We start from the raw sequence: 21592 nt of genomic DNA, 5'->3' as shown, positions 1-21592 counted from the left end.
AAACAATAGAACTGGGAAATAATAGAAAACGTGCTCTTGTAAGAAAAATACTCTTCAGTGACACTTTTCAATTGTCAGTCTATCGTAGTTCATGTTCTGATTTTTTTTTTTTTTAACATTAAACACTACCAAGAAAGACGCAGTTCTGGAAAGAATTCTAAAGTACATCAATTTAAATAAAAATGCAATTCAGAGTTCTATGTATATAGATATACATTTATTAACAGTGAAAAAGCATTTACCCAAAGTGAGTGTTACAGAATACAGAGTGCCTCCACAGTCTGGGTAGTTCACTACTGTAGTCTTATCTCTACATAGATTTATATCTTACTCTTCGGGATTCTTTGTCTCTATCACTAACCAAAATTTTAACTTAAAAATTAAGACAAAGGGGAATACTTAATTTATTTAACTTTTGAGCAATACTTACTAGGAAAAACATATTACACACATTATCTGTTCTCAATCTCTGGGTATTTTAAAACTAAATTATCTACTAAAATATGAAAAAAACATACTAGACAGCAGCTATAACATAAGTCAAATAAACTAGTTTGAAAAAGTTCATAGGTACCATGGTAATAGCTAACGTATTAAATACAGTTCTTCCACTGTGTGCATGCGGGGGGTGGGGAAAGGAGGGAGAATGCACTGATTTATGTAAGGCTTGCCTTGAGGGTTAAAACGGTTAGCTTTCAGTCTGGAAAACACATAGCTTTTTGTACATATAAATTATTGTTCTAATGTCCCCCGAAGTCAGTCCAACTGGGTAAGAATCCTTGATTCTGGATTGGTAGTTTTCCAAATAAACTTGAATGAAGTTCAAGATATATGGACTTAATTTAAATTAAATAACAATACAATAAGAGTCCTCACAGGGAAATCGTCATCATTTGATATTCCTTGACTAGACATTTATATTAAGCTATCAAGCAAGTGAGAATTTTAAAGGAATACCACCAAGTTCTTATAGGGTATTTTAGACAACTATTAAGAAATTGAAGAGGATATTTGGAACTTTCTTTCATACTATTGCTTTTCAAGTAACAATTTGTAAGACTGACTTCTTCACGGCTAGTTGCCTCTGCAATAATCAGTACCATATCAGGGCTGTGGTAAGCACGGATGGACTCAGAAGACAAAGCACTCTTTAAAGTTGGTTTATGAAGTGATGAAGAACTCACAAGAACTTTCTTAACACTTGAACTTGCTTCTCTCTCACGACACACAAAATCAACTCTTAGGCTTTGGTTTTAAATTATCATCTCAAAAGGCATATTTGTCCAAAGGCATTAAAGTTCTGTTACATAAATTTAGTTCTATTTATTCTACTTAAAAGAGTTTGGTTTTTTCATTTTAAATTTATTAGAATGTTACTTGTCTGTACAGAAATACTCCCTACATTTATATAAAGCTCCTGTATTAATTTTTAGAATGAAGCAACATAGGACAGGATTTGCAACTCTGGAAAATATTAATCTAATAGATAATTTTGTGATGTTCTAACATCACCTACACTTCGTACACAATCTAGATGATTGACATGTCTATGAATACTCTACAGATTCCTGGTTACCTTTATAAAATCTACGTTATTCTTACACAGGACCTGAAGGTGACTACAAGAACATCAGACCCAAAAGCAGCAACACTACCATTATTTGGGAGACTGGTCTAAGACTGGGCTTCAGATTCAATAATGTATTTCTCTAACTCTTGGCCACTGCTGTTTCTGAAGAGTGTTAAATTACATAAAACAGCAATTTGCTGCACAGAATTCAACAAAATTTCCCAAAAGCGTACTTTACAGATAAGTTCAAACTTTATTTAAAACTACATTTTAAGGTTAACATACCAAACATTACAATGAAGGGCAGGGGTCAAGATCATAACAAATAATAATAATAATAGTAATAATAAAATAAAAAGAAAAATCCCACCGTGTGTCAAGGGTTGAATCTTTCCAGGATTCAGATTCTGATGTTTTAAACTGCCATGGGCAGAGATTAGCATACCCATCAAAAATGCATTGTCAAGCTAATTTACATTTTATACAGATCAAAACCCAGCTTTATTTAGTGTCTTTTTATATGCACTGACTATGTAAGAGAGTTAGATGAGTCCCTGAAGACAGTTCATATACTCTGGGTTCCCACTGTTTCTGAAAAGAAGAATAATGAATAATATTTTATAAATGAGTTAATCAAATTTTACTAAAATTTACTTTTAATATTCTCTTTCATAAAAGCTTTTACTTTACATATAAGACCAAAACAGAAAAAAAAAATGTGAATTTAGTCTAAATTCCCCTACAAAACAAAGAATGAGGATTTGTTTTTCATGATTGGAAACAAAGCAAGTATTTTCTCTCTAAAAAACTCCACTAGGAGAAAAAGAAAGTAACTATAGAGATGATTAAATACAGACAAAAGAAGAGTGGCTGGAGGACACATTAGAGCCCAACAGTTTCCTTGAATGCCTTGAGTACATGAGGCTCTATGAAGAGAGAGCTGCAGCTTAGCCCACCAGGACGGCCTGAAGCCCACAGATGCCATGTATTCAGATGGGCAGCAGTGAGCTGAAAGGGAAGCTCTGACAGATCTACATGTTCTGTTCAACACTTCACTTCCAGAAAAACAAGGAAAAAAATTATAAGATTCTAACTATTGATAGAGAATAATAAAAAGAAAATGCTTTAATTTTGATATAAAAATTGCTCTGAGCAACTCAGAAGTTGTACCATTACATCCACAGAGAAGGAAATTGGAGAGTATAATTGTAAAAACAAACTGTGCTTATCTGAATAAAATTCATAAGAATCATTATGTTTTTAAACTTTCTACAACAAAGAAGGCTAAAGGACATTTAAAATAATAAAGGTAAAAACCCAAAAGTAATGTGAACACAATAAAAGAAGGGGCAAGTGGGTTGTAATACACACTTTTTACAGGGCAGATGAAAGATATTACACGTATTTTAATCATTAAGAAATCATAAAACATTAACATTAGAGTTGCATCTAGTACTTTATTAAAATTAAAGATTTTATAAATAGAAAACATAATCTAATATAATTTGCAAAGAATCAAGCCGCTGGATTGACAGATTGCCCCTTTTTCAATAGTAGCCTTCTATTTTTTAGGAATAAATAGTATCTTTCAAAAACAAACTAGATTGGTATGAACATGATTTTTCAATACAAAATTAAAATTGGTAACTTTTACCAGGTTCTTTCAGTATCTGAGAATTTCCAGCTAATTCTTCAGTCTGCATTTCACATATTTCATCGGATAAATGGTTTTTCTGTTCTTCTTCTACCATTTTCTTCCTTAGCTCTGCCTTTAGAATGAAAATTAAAAGTATAATCTTTCATCTAATATTTGTTACAAAGATAAGCTTAGTTGAAGAGAGCCAAATACCTCTGAATAGACTGTCAGTTTAAGCGGCAAATCCTCAACTTTCACAAAGTCTTCTTCATCAGACTTTTGGCTTATGTTACCAGATTCAGCTTCCTGTAAGATAAGTTATAGTTAATCAACAATACAAAAGCAAAAAGCACAACACCTCTGCATCAAAATCTAAATTACTCATGCCTAGAAAGAAGGTGGAGTTCTATCTATTCATATTTATATGAATAATTTAAAAATGTATAGTTCACTAAACAGGGTACATAGCTACAGCTTTGAGCATACTGTTGGACACCCCCCCCCTGCCGCCCCACAATTAAAAAACCAGTTCACAAAGGCTGAATGAATAATAGTAGTTACACTGGGGGACAAACACTAACAAGCAATTCTTTGGCGGTACTGATGATTGTACACAGGGTCTTGCATACACTACAAGAGCTATTTCACTATATCCCTCATCCTTATTGTTTACGTTCATAGAATGCATCAGAATTATATTCAGAATGTAATAAATATAAGCTTTTCAAGTTATGTTTGTTAAGGCTCATACTAGTTGTGAATTTAGCAATTTACTTTAATGACTATCTCCAATTCTTTCTCTTTTACTTGAATTCTCTTCTTTCCTTAATTATTAGCTACCTCAGTAAAACCCTGAGGGTGCGTTCTCTCTCGCATCATCATCGCCATCCACTCTGCAATTGCATACGTTCTTCTGACATCTTTTTCTTAATTAAAAAAAAATTTATGTGCATGAATGTGTGAGGGTGTCAGCTCCCCTGGAACTGGAGTTACAGTGGTGAGATGCCATATTGGAGATAAGAATTAATCCTTTGGAAGAGTGCTCAGCGCTCATCACCTATCCAGCCCCCAAACAACGTATCTCTTATGCAGTCATTAGATTACTCTTCAGAGAATACAACACTGACCGTTTTACGGTTTAGAGAAAAAATAATTTTCAGCATGAATCTCTGCCTAAAAATTGAAAATAAAAATGATAATAAGAATAAATCAAGCTGGATGTGGTAACACATGCTTTTAATCCCAGCACTCATGAGGCAAACAAAGGCAAGCAATCCGCTCTTCATATAGCAAGCTCCAGGTTAGCAGGAATAGAGAGACCATGTCTCAAAGACAAACAAACATGTAAGAATAAACTGGGTAGGGGTAATGAGATGGCTCATCTGGTTAAGCCGAGTTCACCCCCCAGACCCACAAACTCCGCAGGCTGTCCTCTGACTTCCTCACATGTGCTGTGCTGCACACACACGCCACCCCTACCCCTTCTCTCTCTCTCAACTAATTAATATAATAAAAAGTACTTTTTAAAGGGGCTAGGGAAATGACTCAGTGTTTAAATGCATTGGCTGTTCTTCTAGAGGACCCAAGTTTAAATCTCAACACCTACATGGTTGCTCATAGCCTTCTGCAATTCCAGTTCCAGGTGATCCAATGCCCTCGTCTGACTTCTATAGAATCCTGAACATATATTATGCACATACATACATACACACACTTAGACACATACACATAAGATAAATAGGCCAGGCGATGGTGGCCTTTAAACTTTAATCCCAGCACTTAGAAGGAAGAGGCAGGCTGATCTCTGTGAGTTTGAGGTCATCCTGTTCTACAGAGTGAGTTTCAGGACAGGTAGGTCTACAGGGCCACACAGAAAAACCCTGTCTCAAAAAAACAACCAACCAACAAATAAATGAATAAATATTGCAAAAATGTTTGAAGATTAAATCAAGTAATTTTCAGAGCTTTAAATGCTTAAGTGTACACAGAAAAAAAAAAAACCTAAGCAACTTATAAGAGTATGTTCCTATTGATGTTTTTGAAACATTCTCAGTTCCCTTTCTGACCAATTTGTGAGTCATAACTATAAAATACCACTGGAAGACAATAAATTTTAACTTTTAAAAAATGAACCAATGTCTAAGTGGTGACAGATACCTGTGATCCCAGCACTCAAAAGGCAGAGGCAGGATAACACCTAAAGTTCCAGGCCAGTCTGTCTCCCTATCAAGTTCCAGATTGGATGGATCAAAGTAACAAACTCAAAATGCCAAAACAAAAAGGGGAGAGGGATACATTGTACCCTTCGAGGTTCAAATATTATGCTACAAATCTCTTCATTTTTGCTAAGAAAAATTACATTAAAAATACGCTACCCACACATCCCCAAACTAATATGTTTGCTATTAAACTGAAATGAAATCAAGGTTCAGAGTGAAACTAAACTTACATACTTATTGTAAGTGTATTTCCTAGTTGTTTTGTAATTTGCTACATACAAATACTGACTCTGTTGAACAGTTCTCTGCCATACCCCAAATTTATACCTTCAGGTATATCAAAGGATTTCAAATTGCTCCAACAGTTAAGAAGTAAAACCTCGATAGTGTATGAGATTAACTGATGCTTCATGAATCACTAGCACTTTAGGTCTGAACAGGAACTCCTGCTGTCATCTGTAACTAAATTTTTTGGTTTTCAAAACTATAAAACCTTCAATTTTTGAGATGGTCATTTAATTTACAACCACTCTCCTATCAAACTAAGCATGAATAAGAAAGAATAAATGTTCTCACAGGTTTTGAACATAACCACAAAGTGAAGTTTGATTTATATGCTCAATGTGTTACTCTCAAAAATGAAATATACACAGAAATGAAAAGGCAAAAATACTTAGAAATGTAATTATTACATACATAGTCATTCACTAACACGGGAGATTCAGTATCAGGACTTCCAGCCAGAGAGCTCTCGGGAGTCTCCTGAGCAGATTTCACTTCTTTGACTCTAGGCACTAAGGCTTCACTTGCAGTTAAGGGTAATGGCATAGGGTCTGGCTGTTTAGATGAATCAGTGGTAGCGAGTGAGTCCTTATGGGCAGTGCTATTTAAGGGTTGTCCATTTTCCAAGATATTGAGATAACAAGGCTTCACAGGAGAGCTGTCTTGGTTATCTGCCATCAAAAGAAAGTCTCCACATTACAGAAATGAAGCATCTGTTCAATTTTATGCTAAGTAAAGACAGTATTATGAATGAGAGTAATCAAGACATGTAAGACCCAAAAGATCCCTATCCAGATTTTCCTTATCATGGTTCCCAAGTAAAGCTGAACAGATTTAGCAAGGAACATGTTAATTTAAATTCCTGAAGGCCAAGTGATTTCAATGAATTAGGAATAATGAATTAGGATTTTTAAGACTAAAGCCCTAAAATGAGTATTATTTTAAAACAAACGAAAACAAAACAAACTTCCCTCATTTTTCTCTAAAGAGTCTGTAAATAAATATCTGTCAAATATAAATCTAAAAAAAGGGTGTGGGGAGAACTGAAGAGATAGCTTAGTCGTTAAAGGGACTTGCTGTTTTCACAGGGAACTGGAGTTCAGGTCCCAGCACCCACACCAAGTAGTCCACAATGGCCTGAAATACAGTTCTGGTAGCCTCTTCTGGCCTCTGTGGGCACTACATACACATGGGACACATGCACATACTTAGGTACACACACATTTGAGAAAGTAAATAAATAAAGATACTTGTAGTGACTAAGGGTCCCATGCTTTTAATCCCAGAATGTGGGAAACAACAGGCAGATTCTCAATCTGGAGGCCAGCCTGATTTATATAGGGGGTTCCAGGCCACCCAGGGCTATATACTGAGACCCCTGCCTCAAAATAAATATACAAATGAACAAATGGAAAATAATTGCTAGTTGGATATACAATATGGGTGCATATACCTGCAATTCAATGACTCAGGAGGTAGAGGCAGAAGATCTGAAGTTCAAGGTTATCTTTAAACTACACAAAGAGTTCAAAGGCCAACTTGGGGTACATTTATCAGGATGACAACGATAGACATTAAGTACATTAAGTCCAAAGTGTCTTTACACTAACATCAGTTAGGAATTAAAAACTACTTTTTTAGTTTTAAGCACACTGAAAAGTATTTTAAAGCATCTAAAACTTGGGGTTCTTCAGAATTCTTACTCTGACCAGCTGGTTCTTGGTCTGACGGTGCACTTGTGCTCTCTGATGTTTTTTCAAGATCATGTTGTAGAACCTAAAAGAAAAATATGTTTTAATAGCAAGACCTAAAAATATGTGGTCCCTATAGAAATGATAATTAATACTATGTGGTTCTTGTCCAACCCCAGAGCTATAAAAAGAAAAATGTAACAGTCTCTTCTCAAATGTTTCAAAGAGGCTTTAGTTAATAACTGAAAGATAGGTAATTAAAAAGGCTTCCTTCTTAGATAAGCACAAAACAAATGACAGAATAGATCCTGTAAGTTTTTACTATTTTTCTCAGGATCTCATCTTAAAATGAAAGGCTATCTTTAGTTGTAACCCTTAAGTGAACTGAAACCCTTAAGCAGAAGTGATACAGAAGAGAAAGATGAACAAAGTCAAGTGTTTGTAGCAGAGGAAGAAACAGGATCTGAATTCATCCCACAAATGGAAGTACCTGCTGCCAGTGAGGGCTACAATAGTAAGACAGAGGTTGATTATCATCACAAGAAGCGATGCTGGTGAGTTGTTTCAGAAAGTAGTTGACTCCTAGTATTTTATGTCCAACCTCACAGAAGATGGAAGATGGTATTTTATAGAACTGAGCTAGCTAAGAGTGAGAGGAGAGGTAGAATAAAAAATGCATTAAAGTGAGGACTTGGTTAAAAAAAAATCATAAAGAAACTTAGGGTCTAATCTAAGTCTACAACCTACTCTACCCACTTAATCAAGAACACCAACAGTGGAACTTCCATGACCCAGGGTGGAGAACGAAGAAGGGTTTTTGGATAAACCACTCCAATGAAAGTACCAATATAAACTTACAACTGGAACTTTCTATCAGAAAGTAAACTGCCTATAAAAATGCCTTGTAGAGAAACTCCATAGAACCCAAGCCATTTTTTCAAAATAGTGTGTGTATGTGAGTGTGTGTATGTTTATCTCTATAAATCTTTAAACAGTCAGGTAGATATTTAAAGCTTTCAAGTATAGATAAAAATACATGACATCATATAAAACAATCAGAAAAATGTTAAAGGCTTTTAGACACAGTAGGTATGAAAGTTGAAATAAAGCTAATTAATACAAGTATTAAGATCCAAGATACAGTCCAAAAAAATAAAGCAAAATGATAAAACAATGGGACAGTAAAAAGAACAGAGGGAAAAATGAGATATCAACCAAGAGTTAACTATTTTACAATATATAATTTCCACAGACAGAAGAGAAAATGGTGGCAAATAAAAAAATTTAACAAATATAAGAAAAGAATATAAAAGAAAAAACTAAACAAACACCCAGATGATAGAAAAAAATCACAATAAAGCTGTAAAACTCCAGAAGTTTGGAGGCTGGAAATCTTTTAGTGTAGGGAACAGGACAAAGCTATACACATAGGGTTAAAATGAAGAAATCACAGGACATCTGTGAAGCAGCTCTTTGACCAAGATGATGAAGCAGTAAGATCAATCTCTAAAGGAAAATACCTTCAACACTCAAGGTATTTTTAAAAAATATGTAATACCTAAAAATATTAACCTTTTATGCATGTTCTCAGAAGGTTACTAGATGGTTTATTACCACTGAGATGAGGTCACAAATCACAAATAAGACAAAGGACTAGATTCTTTAAATAGAAACCTGATGAAGATAATGGAGAATTGGATTCTTAGGTTGGTAACTATTCAGCAGATCTAGAATACAGCAGAAAGGGATAATACTTGAAGAAGAAAACAACAACAACAAAAAAATCAATTAGCTCCATCTACCAAATTCTATGGGGAGCCTTGTACAGACAGCTACTAGAGAACAGGATAGAATACTCAGGGATGTATATGTTCAAAGAATGCTAATAAAAATGGAGACAATTACTAAATGTGGTGGAAGATATATAAATAAGGAAGCAGTAACAATATTAACTTGGCTCAGCAGCTGAAAATATTTATATTGTTTGATTAAGTCTAAATATTAAACATAAATTTAAACTAACACACACATACATAGTCACTCAAAAAAACAGAAGTAAACAGCAGAAGAAACTGTACCGGGTATAGCTTCTTGGTTTAGATAAAGTAAATGCAGGAAAACAAATGATTTTATGATATAAAATGTATTATTTTAATTTGTGACTAGGAGAAAAATAGGAAACTTATTCGTATCTTCTAAAGTATCTTATAGTTTTATAACTTACTATAAAAGAGATTAAAGTATTTTAAAGATTATAAAAGTAAGTATTTTGTTTTTGAGACAGGGTCTCCTTGTTTAGCCCTGGCTGTCTTTGAACTCAGAGAGATCTGTCCACCTTTGCTTCCATATTACTGGGATTAAATACATATGTCATATACCTGGAATGTTTCAGGTCTAAATAAATACACTGATTTTTCAATAAATAGTTTTCTAATTATGAAAATGATGGTGGAAAAAGCACACACTTTGATAGCTTTCAGAAGACTCTTGTTTTCAGTGGCTGAGATAGGACAGGTGTTTGTAACAGAATACCTGACTGTCATGTTCATTTTCTTCTGTAGTTTCAGTGTTAGCCTGAAGTGAAGTCTGGACATCCACAGGACTCTCTTCAAAGTCTTCCATTTCTTCATCCTCATTTTCATCTTCTCCACTTCCATAATTAGTTAGAGCCTGACTTTCAGCTTTAGACAGATCTAAGTTGATTACACACAAATTTTAGTAACTCATAAATTCATCTTCAGGATGGGGGTGGGTGTACAGATGAAGTAAGTCTCACTGTGTTGCTGGTTCTAACTCCCGAACTGAAGTTATCCCAGTACCTCAGTCTCCTCCTGTTGTGCATCACCACATTACCCATGCAATCTTAGTAATGGTGACTGTCTATTGTATCACTGAGTGATACAGGTACTGTATATACTATATCTGAAGTATTCAAATCAGTGTACACTTCAAAACTGTGGTGCAGAATGGGAAGGTAATTTAATCAGTTTACACAGATCATTCAGTCCTAATGATACTGCAACTCAAATCTCAATGCATCACTACAGAAAACTTATGTATAAATGTGTCTCAAAGCCTTTAAACTTACTAATAGACACTGGACACCTTTCACTTTCTTCATCTTCCTCTTGATCAGAAACATCAGATCTTACGTTTTTGGGACCTTTGGCATCATATGCCTCAGAAATCTGAGTCTGCTTAACTGTTTCAGTCTCATCCTTGTCCTGTAAACAAAGTAAATAATGATTAACTCTTGGAGTACTTTAAAAATGTATATATGGTAAAGCTTTCATAGCAATAATAACCACTCTGTTATAAAGAATTACTTCTGACATTCTAGTTTTGTTTTACAAGAAAAACCTTGGTTTGTCAGAAGAAAAGACATTTACATACTTTACTTGTAAAAAGAATTGAGATAAAAGGTGTTAAAATTGTGTTTTGTTCTACAAGCATTATTTATAGACACAAGTTAGCACATACTTTGTCTTCATCATCAATCTCTCCAGCAGGTGAGCCATGATCGCCTTCAAGAATCCTTTTGGCCTAATAGCAAATCAATTAAATAGAGTTCAGCAGGAATACTTATGTAATTCCAGTTTTTCTAATCTTAATAAGCCAGCAAATAAGCTTTTTTTTGTCTATAATTATTCACATATAAACCACTGGAATTACTTACTCAATTGTCAAAAATGTGTGCTTGCACACCAATCTAAGACATTAGCTTATCATTTCTTTTATTTCTCAGTTTTATAGATATGTTACTTTAGCACATCTCATATTTTCCTCTCATCGTCTATTTTTCTGAATGAATGTTTATGTATATTGTGCGTGTGCCTGTGGAGATCAGAGAATAACCTCATATTTTAGTCCTTATTAGTGTAGTGTGTGTGTGTACACCTGTAGAGATCAAAGGATAACCTCACATCTCTACCCTGAGATGGGCCAAATTCTTGTTTCCTACTATATATATACCTAGACAAGTTGGCTGTTAAGTTCTTTACTATCCCTATGGCATCACTTCCATTCTCATCACTTGACTTCCTTTGCAATAACTTGGTTCAGAACCTACAAGCATTCCAGGCAAGTACCCTATCAGCAGCTCACATTGCCACTCTACTTAGAAGACTTTTGTCTTTATGGCCCTGTTTTGTTCAACTGCTCAACTCTGCCTTAGAATCACTACATTGAATTGTCTCTCTATGCAAAGCTTTCCCCCCTTCCTCATGATGAACTTCTGTCTTTCAGGTCTACACTCATATTTCTGCCCCTGGTAAGAGTCTCAGGAGACTGCCTATCTAACACAGACTAAAAGACCTCTTTTCCAGGAATTACTATGGTATTCTGCGACTTTATTTTCCTTATGTATTTACCAATGGTTGAAATGAATTCTGTCTAGAATAAAAACAGGAGCACTATGGAGAAAATGACCTAACTCTATTTTAGAATCTAAGTTAGATGGGTTTCTCTGTCTGGGTCCTGGCTCACTTTCCCTTCTTGTGGTCAGAGAATAAGGAAAGGGTGCTTACAAGGAAAGCCTCCTAGAAAGTCCTCCACTAAAGGAGAATTAATGATCCAGTCTCACATGCAGTCATGATTAACAAGGCAGAAAAACTAGAGCCCTAGCCAATGAACAGATGCTTGTTGGCTAGAAGTGACTTCCTTGTGATACATATTCTTGGAGACTCCCTGGCATTTGGTAACAGCCATCATAAGAAAGCTGACCAGGAACTAGATCCAGGTTCTCTCTTCTTTGGAGCTCTTAGTAAGCAATACTGAAGTGAACTGGACACCTCACAATTCAGTTAGCATCCATTCCTGTCTGCACTTTTGCTCTCCCCTTTGTGGTAATCCTAAGTTTAGTATGTAGCCCAAGTACTGATTTACACACTTGACTATGGTTTTACTAAAAATAACTGTTCTTGTTGAGGTCAAATGAGAGTTTATTTACTAATAATGATCAAGGACTTTAATTTCAGGCTATTCTTAAAAGCAAAGGGAAAGTTACCTCTTTAGCATAAGACTGTATCACTCCAGCTGCTTCAATTTTCCTTTTGCATCTCTGTTTAACAGCTATACTATTATTATCCAAGTCTTGCATGAGCTTAAAGAAAGCCAATTCATTAAATAGCACTTCAGATATTTCTACAAGAAGATCTTCTCCACAGTCTTTCAGTTTTCTTCCTGCAAATTTTGCTAGTGAATCCTATTTAAAGATAAAACAAACAATTTTAAGATCATAGCAAACTTCAACTGTGGATAAAACAATACAGGTGGTTTAAAAGATTAAACTATACTTGCCTAGAGAAAACCAATATTCCTAATATTTTATATGTATATACATATAGACTCTGTTTTTTCTGAGATTTTAATGCTCTATTTCTCCTTTCCTTTTCCTCCCTCCAAACCCTCCCACATACCCTTGCTTGATCTTTCACCCTTACTTCAATATATTGTTACACACACACACACACATAGTGCGCGTGTGTATACAATAGATAAGCAGAACCTGCTCAGGCTGTATAACGTTAGTTCTTTGTGTATGACTGAGACCTCCTATCAACATTAGCATGTCTACTGCCATTGTCAGTGTTTCAATACTTTTCAAAGTATTAGAAAACCTGAAACTAAAGTATTACTATGAAATATTCTATTACAAAGCAGACATCTTGCTAACCTCATTTAGAGTATAAACAAGGGGAAGAAAAAATATACAGTCATCTATAAATTTAGTACTTTCTTAATATAAATCTTGGGCACAAAAGAGTAAAACAGACTCCGAATCTCCCAAAAGTTCCCAGGGAGTACATGTAGGAACTATATATACACTACAGCAATGAATATATTAACTACTGTGTGAGGATAAACTCTTTTCCTCATCAACATGGTGCCAAATATTGCTAGTTTCTTCCTTTACATTTAGCCAACCAGTCATCTTCATTTAAAATTGTCTCCAGCCGGGCGGTGGTGGCGCACGCCTTTAATCCCAGCGCTCAGGAGGCAGAGGCAGGCGGATCTTTGTGAGTTCGAGACCAGCCTGGTCTACAAGAGCTAGTTCCAGGACAGGCTCCAAAAACCACAGAGAAACCCTGTCTCGAAAAACCAAAAAAAAAAATAGTCTCCAGAATAAGTTTGTAAGTAAGCATTACTTCTACTCAAGAAGAAACAAAGCATCATCATATGAGTAATTGTGCTATTTTATATAAAGGACCTCCCTTTTTCTTTCTTGCAAAAATATGGGCTATGCTACTTAGAGAAAAGGTAAACTACAATGTTGTGTCACGTTAGCTACTGCCCAACACAGAAACACTATCTATACAGCCAGAGAAATAGCATGTATGCTAAGAGACTTGCAACACAAAACTTCTGAACAGAGTTCAGAAAAAAAAAATTCAAAACAAATACCTTGAGGTCTAGCTCATGAAAGAAAGCAGAGACACAGGGAGGGAAGAACAGGGGAGGAGAAAAAAGATTCTAGGTAATATTTAATTTAAATTAACTTTTGTTCTTAAATAGGCATGACCTCGTAGGAAAAAAAAAAACAGGGAGAAAATGAAAGAGGTTTAGCAGCATGCCTGGCCTCTACCTAGTACATCTCTTCCTCCTTTTCCTTCTTATCTCTCTCCCACTTTACCTGCAATATGAAACAAAGACCTACAGCCACTGTCAAATGTCCCCTGGGACACAAAAGTCTTCTCTAGCTAAGAATCACGGCCTCAACATAATTTAAAGTTGAAGTTTATCTGAGCATTAGAAAGTAATTACTAGAGGTTAGACAGTGTGGGAGGGAAGGAAATAAAGGAAGTCAGATAACAGGTATAAAACAAAAAGGTTCATTATAAGTTCTGTTTTGTCATAGTGGCATGGACACAGTTCACGGTAACCTTCAGCTGTTATGAATATCTAGACGAGAGGAGCTTTAAAGGCTCCAAATAGAACAGATAAGGAGAGTGAAATGCCAATAATCAAACACATACTAACAGTTACTTTTATGATATAAGCAAGGTTATTCATATTCTAAAAAGTTTCTCTAATTAGAGGCTGGTTTCTAGCTTCTAAAATTTCTCATTATTTAAAATTAAATCAGAGCATGCTTTTCTTTCAGTCTTAAACTATTCGCATGGTAGAATATCAAACCAGATTAAAGAACAAATTCCACAGGAGTGGAACTAAACGAGACTCCTAGGACAGAGTGGGCCTGAGGAAACAAGCTCCACTGGGAGCAGATCCAGCCCCGGGAGCCAACTAGTCCCAGAGCATTGGTGGATCAGGACTAATCCAGCTACCAGATCCAGAGTCAGCAATCTCCACCAGAACAGGTCCAACTCCAAGCCAGGGACTTCTGTAGGAGGGGATCCAGACCAGGATTTACAAAAACAGATCAAAGCCAGCAGCCTAGGCCAAAGTAGGCCTAAGACAGCAAACTCCAAGGGAGCAGACCAAAGCACAGGAGCACTGAGCTATCTCCAGCAACAGGAATAACCAACGGGATAACTAGAACTGTGACACTGACTGTACCACAAGGAACAACCATCTGAGACTGTACCACAAGGAACAACCATCTGAGCTTTGGATTCACCGACACCTAGAAGATTATTCAACAGAATCTCAGACAGCCACAACCACACCTATTAGAGGAAAAGATGAGTAGAAAAGATAAAATCACACATTATACCACAAAGAGCAACAAAATACCAGTAAAACCTAAAGACCCTATAAAAGCAAGACCTGAACAACCAAATATGGATAAACCAGAAAAAAAAATCTAAAAAATAGCCTCAAGAGAATGTTTGAAATTCTTAAAGATGAAATGAGAAATTCCCTTAGAGAAATGGAAGGAAACCAAAAAAAAGGAAAGTATCAGCAAATCACTTAAAGAAAACCAAGAAAAAGAAATCAAACATATAAAAGAAACTATTCATGAACTTGAAAACTGAAATAGAAACAATAAAGAAAACACAAGCTGATGGAATTATAGAAACAGAAATCATGAGAAAAAGATCAGGAACCACAAAGCAAGCATGAACAGCAGAATACAAGAAATGGAAGAGAGAATCTCAAGTGGTGAAGATACGATAGAGGAAATAGACTCATCAGTTAAAGAAAACATTAAATCTAACAAAAGCTTAACCCAAAATATCCATGAAATATGGAACACCATAAAAAGGCCAAATCTTAGAATAACAGGTATAGAAGAAAGAGAAGAAGTTCAACTCAAAGGCACAGAAAATTTATTTAACAAAATCATAGAAGAAAATTACGCTACCTAAAGAAAGATAACCCTATGAAGATACAAGAAGCTTACAGAACACCAAATAGACTGGATCCAAAAAAAAAAAGTCCTCTCGCCACATAATAATCAAAACACTAAACATACAGAGTAAAGAAAGAATATTAAGAGCTGCAAAGGAAAAAGGCCAACTAATATAAAGGTAGACCTATCAGAATTACACCTGACTTCTCAGTGGAGACAATGAAAGCCAGAAGGTCATGGTCAAGCATTATGCAGACATTAAGAGACCACGGGTGCCAGCCCAGACTACTATACCCAGCAAAACTGTTGATCACCATACAAGGACAAAATAAGATATTCCATGAAAAATCTAGATTTCACCAATACCTAGCCACAAACCCAGGCCTACACAAAATACTAGAAGGAAAACTCCAACCCAAGGAAGATGGCTACACCAACAAAAACATAGACAATTGATGATCTCATTACAGCAAATCCCGAAGAAGAAAAAACTGCACATATTAATATGACCAACAATGAAAACTAAATTAACAGGAGAGAGCAACCACTGGTCATTAATATCCCTTAATGTAAATGGACCCAACCAACCTATAAAAAGGCACAGGCTAACAGACTGGATATGAAAACAGAATCCATCCCTCTTCTGCTTACAAGAAACGCATCTTAGCCAGGCGATGGTGGCGCACGCCTTTAATCCCAGCACTTGGGAGGCAGAGGCAGGCGGATCTCTGTGAGTTCGAGACCAGCCTGGTCTACAGAGCTAGTTCCAGGACAGGCTCCAAAGCCACAGAGAAACTCTGTCTCGAAAAAAACCAAAAACACATCTTAACCTCAAAGACAGACATCATCTCAGAGTAAAAGGTTGGGGAAAAAACAAACCAATCAAATGGACCTAAGAACAAATGGGTGCAGCTATCCTAATATCTAACAAAATAGACTTCAAGCTAAAATCAGTCAAAAGAGACAAAGAAGGACATTTCGTATTAGTCACAGGAAAAATCCATCAAGAGGAAATTTCAATACTGAACATCTATGCCCCAAATACAAGGGCACCCTCATATGTCAAAGAAACACTTCTATGGCTTGAATCATACATTAACCCCACACACACTAATAGAGGGAGACTTCAACACTCCACTCTTACCACTGGACAGGTCAATCAGACAAAAAATGAACAGAGAAATAAGAGAACAGATGTTATGACTCAAACGGACTTAACAGACATCTATAGAATATTCCAACCAAACAGAAAAGAATATACCTTCTTCTCAGCACCTCATGGAACCTTCTCAACAATTGACCACATACTTGGTAACAAAACAAACCTTAACAAATACAAAATAATTAGAATAACCCAATGCACCTTATCAGATCACCATGCTTTAAAACTAGAAGTCAACAGCAATACTAATCCCAGAAAACCCACAAACATATAGAAATTAAACAATGCTCACCTGAATCATCAATGGGTCAAGGAAGAAATAAAGCAGGAAATTAAAAACTTCCTAAAATTCAATGAAAATGACCACACAACATACCCAATTTATGGGGCACAATGAAAGCAGTGTTAAGAGGTAAGTTCATAGCACTAAATGCCTACATAAAGAAGCTTGGAAAATCTCACACTAGGAAATAGAAACAAAGAAAATAATACAAAGAATCAATGAGACAAAGAGTGGGTTCTTTGAGAAAAATCAACAAAAACCTTTATCCAACTAACCAAAAGGCAGAGAGAGAATATACAAATTAACAAAATCAGAAATGAAAAGGAGGACATAACAACAGACACAAAGGAAATACAGAAGATCATCATCATCAGGCCATATTTTGAAAACCTGTACTCCATAAAATTGGAAAACTTAAAAGGAAATGGACAACTTTCTGGATAAATATCACTTACCAAAATTAAATCAAGACCAGATAGTCAAATTAAACAAACCTATAACTGCTAAAGAAATAGAAACAGTCATCAAAAGTCTCCCAACCAAAAAAAGGCCAGGACCAGATGGTTTTAGCTCAGAATTTTACAAGACTTTCAAAGAACTAATACCAATACTCCTCAAATTATTCCACACAAAAGAAACAGAGGTACAGTACTGAAAACAGCCTGGTATTGGTATAAGGTTTTGATTCTACTGCATGGACGGGCTTTATGGGAGCCTAGTCTGTCTGGATGCTCACCTTCCTGGACCTGGGGGGAGCAGGGAGGACCTTGGACTTCCCATAGGGTAGGGAACCCTGACTGCTCCTTGGACTGGAGAGGTAGGGGGAGGGGAAATGGGGGAGAGAGGAGGGAAGTGGGAGGAGGGGAGGAGGTGGAAATTTTCAATTAAAAAAAAAAGAACAGCTAGGAGGACCAATGGAACCAATAGAAGACACACCTTCGAACACCTGATCTTTGACAAAGAAGCAAAAATTATCAAATGAAAAAAAGAAAGCATATTTAACAAGTGGTGCTGGCACAACTGAATATCAACCTGTAGAAGAATGAAAATAGACCCATATCTATCACCATGCACAAAACTCAAGTCCAAATGCATCAAAGACCTCGACATAAAGCCAGCCACACTGAACCTTATAGAAGAGAAAGTGGGAAGTACACTTGAACACATTGGCACAGGAAACTACTTCCTAAATAGAACCCCAGCAGACCCCGAGAGAAACAATTAATAAATGGGACCTCCTGAAACTGAAAAACTTCTGTAAAGCAAAGGACATGGTCAACAAGACAAAACAATAGCCTACAGAATGGGAAAGATCTTCACTATCCCCACATCAGAGGTTTGATCTCCAAAATATACAAAGAACTCAAGAAACTGGACACCAAAAGATCACATAATCCAATAAAAAAATGGAGTACAGATCTAAACAGAGAACTCTCAACAGAGGAATCTAAAATGGATGAAAGACACTTAAGAAAATGTTCAACATCCTTAGTCATCAGAGAAATTCAAATCAAAACAACTCTGAGATTCCATCTTATGATGTGGGAGTGTCATATATCAATCTGTTGATTTCATTGGTTAAGTAATAAAGAAACTGCTTGGCCTCATAGCTTAGAACATAGGTGGGTGGAGTAAACAGAACAGAATGCTGGGAGGAAGAGGAAGTGAGCTCAGACTCGATAGCTCTGCTCTCTAGGCACACATGATGAAGCTCAGACCCAGGATGGATGTAGGCTAGAATCTTCCTGGTAAGCGCACCTTGGGGTGCTAAACACATTATTAGAAATGGGCTAGTCCAGGTGCGAGAGTTAGCCAAGAAGAGGCTAGATATAATGGGCCAAGCAGTGTTTAAAAGAATACAGTTTGTGTGTTGTTATTTCTGGTGTAAAGCTAGCCGTGCAGGAGCCAGGCGGGACGAAAAGCAGGCCCACAGCTCCCACAACAATCTTACACCTGTAAGAATGGCCAAGATCAAAAACACTGATGACAACTTATGCTGGAGAGGATGTGGGGAAAAGGGAACACTTCTGCATTGCTGGTGGGAATGCAAGCTGGTATAACCTCTTTGGATGTCAATGTGGCGATTTCTCAGAAAATCAGGAAACAACCTTCCTCAAGACCCAATAATAGCATGTTTGGGTATATATCCAAAGGATGCCCAATTGTGCCACAAGGACATGTGCTCAAATATGTTCATAGCAGCTTTGTTTGTCATAGCCAGAACCTGGAAGCAACCTAAATGCCCCTCGATTGAAGAATGAATAAGGGAAATATAGTACATTTACACAATGGAGTACTATACAGCAGAAAAAAATAACGACAGGTTGAATTTTGCAGGCAAATGGATGGAACTAGAAAACATTATTTTGAGTGAGGTAACCCAGACACAGAAAGATAATTATCACATGTACTCACTCATAGGTGGTTTTTAAACATAAAGCAAAGAAAGCCAGCCTACAAACCACAATCCCAGAGAACTTAGACAACAATGCGGACACTAAGAGAGACTTACATAGATTTAATCTACATGGGAAGTAGAAAGTATAAAAAGACAAGATCTCCTGAGTAAATTGGGAGTATGGGGACCTTAGGGGAGGACTGAAGTGGGGAGGGGAGCAGAGAAAAATGTAGAGCTCAATAAATATCAATAAAAAAATGTTGGAGATAAACAGATTAAAACATTTTTATTCATGTCTATGTATCTATGAGGATATGTCAAGTATGTACAGATGCGTAAAACAAAACAAAACAAAGAGAGTGGCTAATTCCTAAGCCCCTGAAGCTGGAGTCACAGGCAGTTTTGAGTGACCTGACATGGGTGCTGAGAATCAACCCAGGTCTTCTAAAAGAGCAGCAAATGCTCTAACAGCTAGGTCTTTTCTACAGCTCCTTTAAACCAATAAAATAGTCTTGGAGTTAGGATAATTCTCAGAGACGGCCACATTAAATTAAAATACAGAAAGTCCTCTTAAATTTTTAACTAAGTAAAGAGATAATATTACAATGCCATCCAAAATGAATATTACAATGGATTCTTGAGTAAGTTGTATAATATCAGAGAATGACAACAGAACCCTAACCAAATGGTATGGAGGTAACAAGCAAAAATAAACTCTTACCTGTAATATACTTCCTAGTTGTTTATGAAAGAACTTGACAAACTCTTTGCTCTCATCGTTTTGTTGGGTAAGGGTCAAAACCATACGTCTTACTGAAGTGAGAAGTTGAGAAGAACACACTTCATCCATGTGCTCCTAAGAAAAACCCTAGTAGGTTAGGATAGAAACTCATCTATTATTGAAAAAGTATTAATCTACATTTGAAATTTGTTTCTCTTGCATAGTTTCTCATTTTCCAGAGATACTGGTCAGTCTCTACAGTATATACACTAAAAGGTTTGGGGATTTTAACCCATACACTAGAAAATGACCAATAAAGAAATTTTCTATTCCAATACTTTCTATCACTTCCTATCTGTACTAAGGAGAATTATGCATGCTGACCTTTCAACTTGTCTGTCTTCCTGATTATAGTTCATAATTTCAACCATGTTTACAATCTTACCAACCTTCTATCTAATTTCCTCTCTGTTATGTCTATGGTGTTTCAAATAAGAATGGCTTCCAGAGGCTCATAGAGTTGAATCTTAGCCACCTCGGAGTGGATTGCTTGTTTAGGACTAGAAAGTTTAGGAAGTGCAGTCTTGCTGGAGAATGGGTGTTACTGAGGATAGGGCTTTCAGGTCTCAAAAGCTCATGCCAGGTCCAATCTCTCTCTGCCTACTGCTAATAACTCTCAACAACTCCAGCCACACTTGCTATGCGAGCCATCATGCTAATGAACTATTCCTCTGGAACTGTAAGCAAGTTCTCAATTAAATGCTTTTTCTCTTGCCACGGTCATGGTGTCCTCCTAACAGTTACTAGTAACTACACCAGCAATACCTGTACCCATACCAATAACTAAAACTGCCTCTAAATATTATGAGATGTCTTCCTAACTTCTTTAAAATAACACATAGAGCATGTCTCTTCTTAACTGCACCTTAGAAACCTTGTGAAAAAAACAGTGTGGTGGCATGTGTGTGATTCTAGCACTCAGAGGGGGAGGCAGGAGGTGGTGGTTTTAGTTCTAGGCCAACCATGGCTATATACTAAAACTCTGTCGCAAAAACCCTAAACTATATGTGAATTATGAAATAAACCTTAGCCTGATTAGCTTCTCAAGGTCAGTCTAGAGCAGACCTGTAACAAGTACTTTCAAGGTTCTCATCTCCTTTTCTGCTATTAATTCATTTAAGCTGATCCCGTCACCCTTTTTCCATGTCAAATTCTACTCTTCTACTAACAAGGAGGTGTCCAAACTACATGAAAACAAAGATTGACCTAAGTACATAAAACATAAATAAGCTCATGTGCCAAGGCAGTTCCTTTCTGCAAGTGATTTCTTAAGATGGTGTCTCATTACATAGCTCAAGCTGACCTTTGACTCTTGACAC

At 36.3% G+C, this 21592-nt stretch overlaps 1 protein-coding gene across 21 annotated transcripts in view; it reads right to left on the bottom strand.

The window, feature by feature from the left end:
• Positions 1–206: 206 nt before the first annotated feature.
• The window catches only part of Pcm1 (pericentriolar material 1), a 95776-nt gene continuing 74390 nt past the window's right edge, over positions 207–21592 (bottom strand). For 18 of the 21 annotated variants that reach the window (XM_026786978.1, XM_026786979.1, XM_026786983.1 and 15 more), the window contains 10 exons: positions 20214–20348; positions 12404–12601; positions 10879–10941; positions 10487–10622; positions 9931–10091; positions 7411–7483; positions 6122–6378; positions 3420–3512; positions 3225–3339; positions 207–2161 (listed from right to left, as the gene is read on the bottom strand). In XM_026786978.1, the coding sequence (XP_026642779.1) occupies positions 2136–2161; positions 3225–3339; positions 3420–3512; positions 6122–6378; positions 7411–7483; positions 9931–10091; positions 10487–10622; positions 10879–10941; positions 12404–12601; positions 20214–20348 (1257 nt within the window). In that variant the 3' untranslated portion in view covers positions 207–2135. The remainder of the gene's footprint in view (positions 2162–3224; positions 3340–3419; positions 3513–6121; positions 6379–7410; positions 7484–9930; positions 10092–10486; positions 10623–10878; positions 10942–12403; positions 12602–20213; positions 20349–21592) is intronic. The other 3 variants (XM_026786994.1, XM_026786997.1, XM_026786981.1) reach the window with 2 other exon arrangements.

This window comes from Microtus ochrogaster, linkage group LG7_11, assembly GCF_000317375.1.
Source record: "Microtus ochrogaster isolate Prairie Vole_2 linkage group LG7_11, MicOch1.0, whole genome shotgun sequence".
Classification (NCBI taxonomy): domain Eukaryota; kingdom Metazoa; phylum Chordata; class Mammalia; order Rodentia; family Cricetidae; genus Microtus; species Microtus ochrogaster.
The sequence above is the reverse complement of the archived record's forward strand: the minus strand, read 5'-3'. Positions and strand labels throughout refer to the sequence as shown.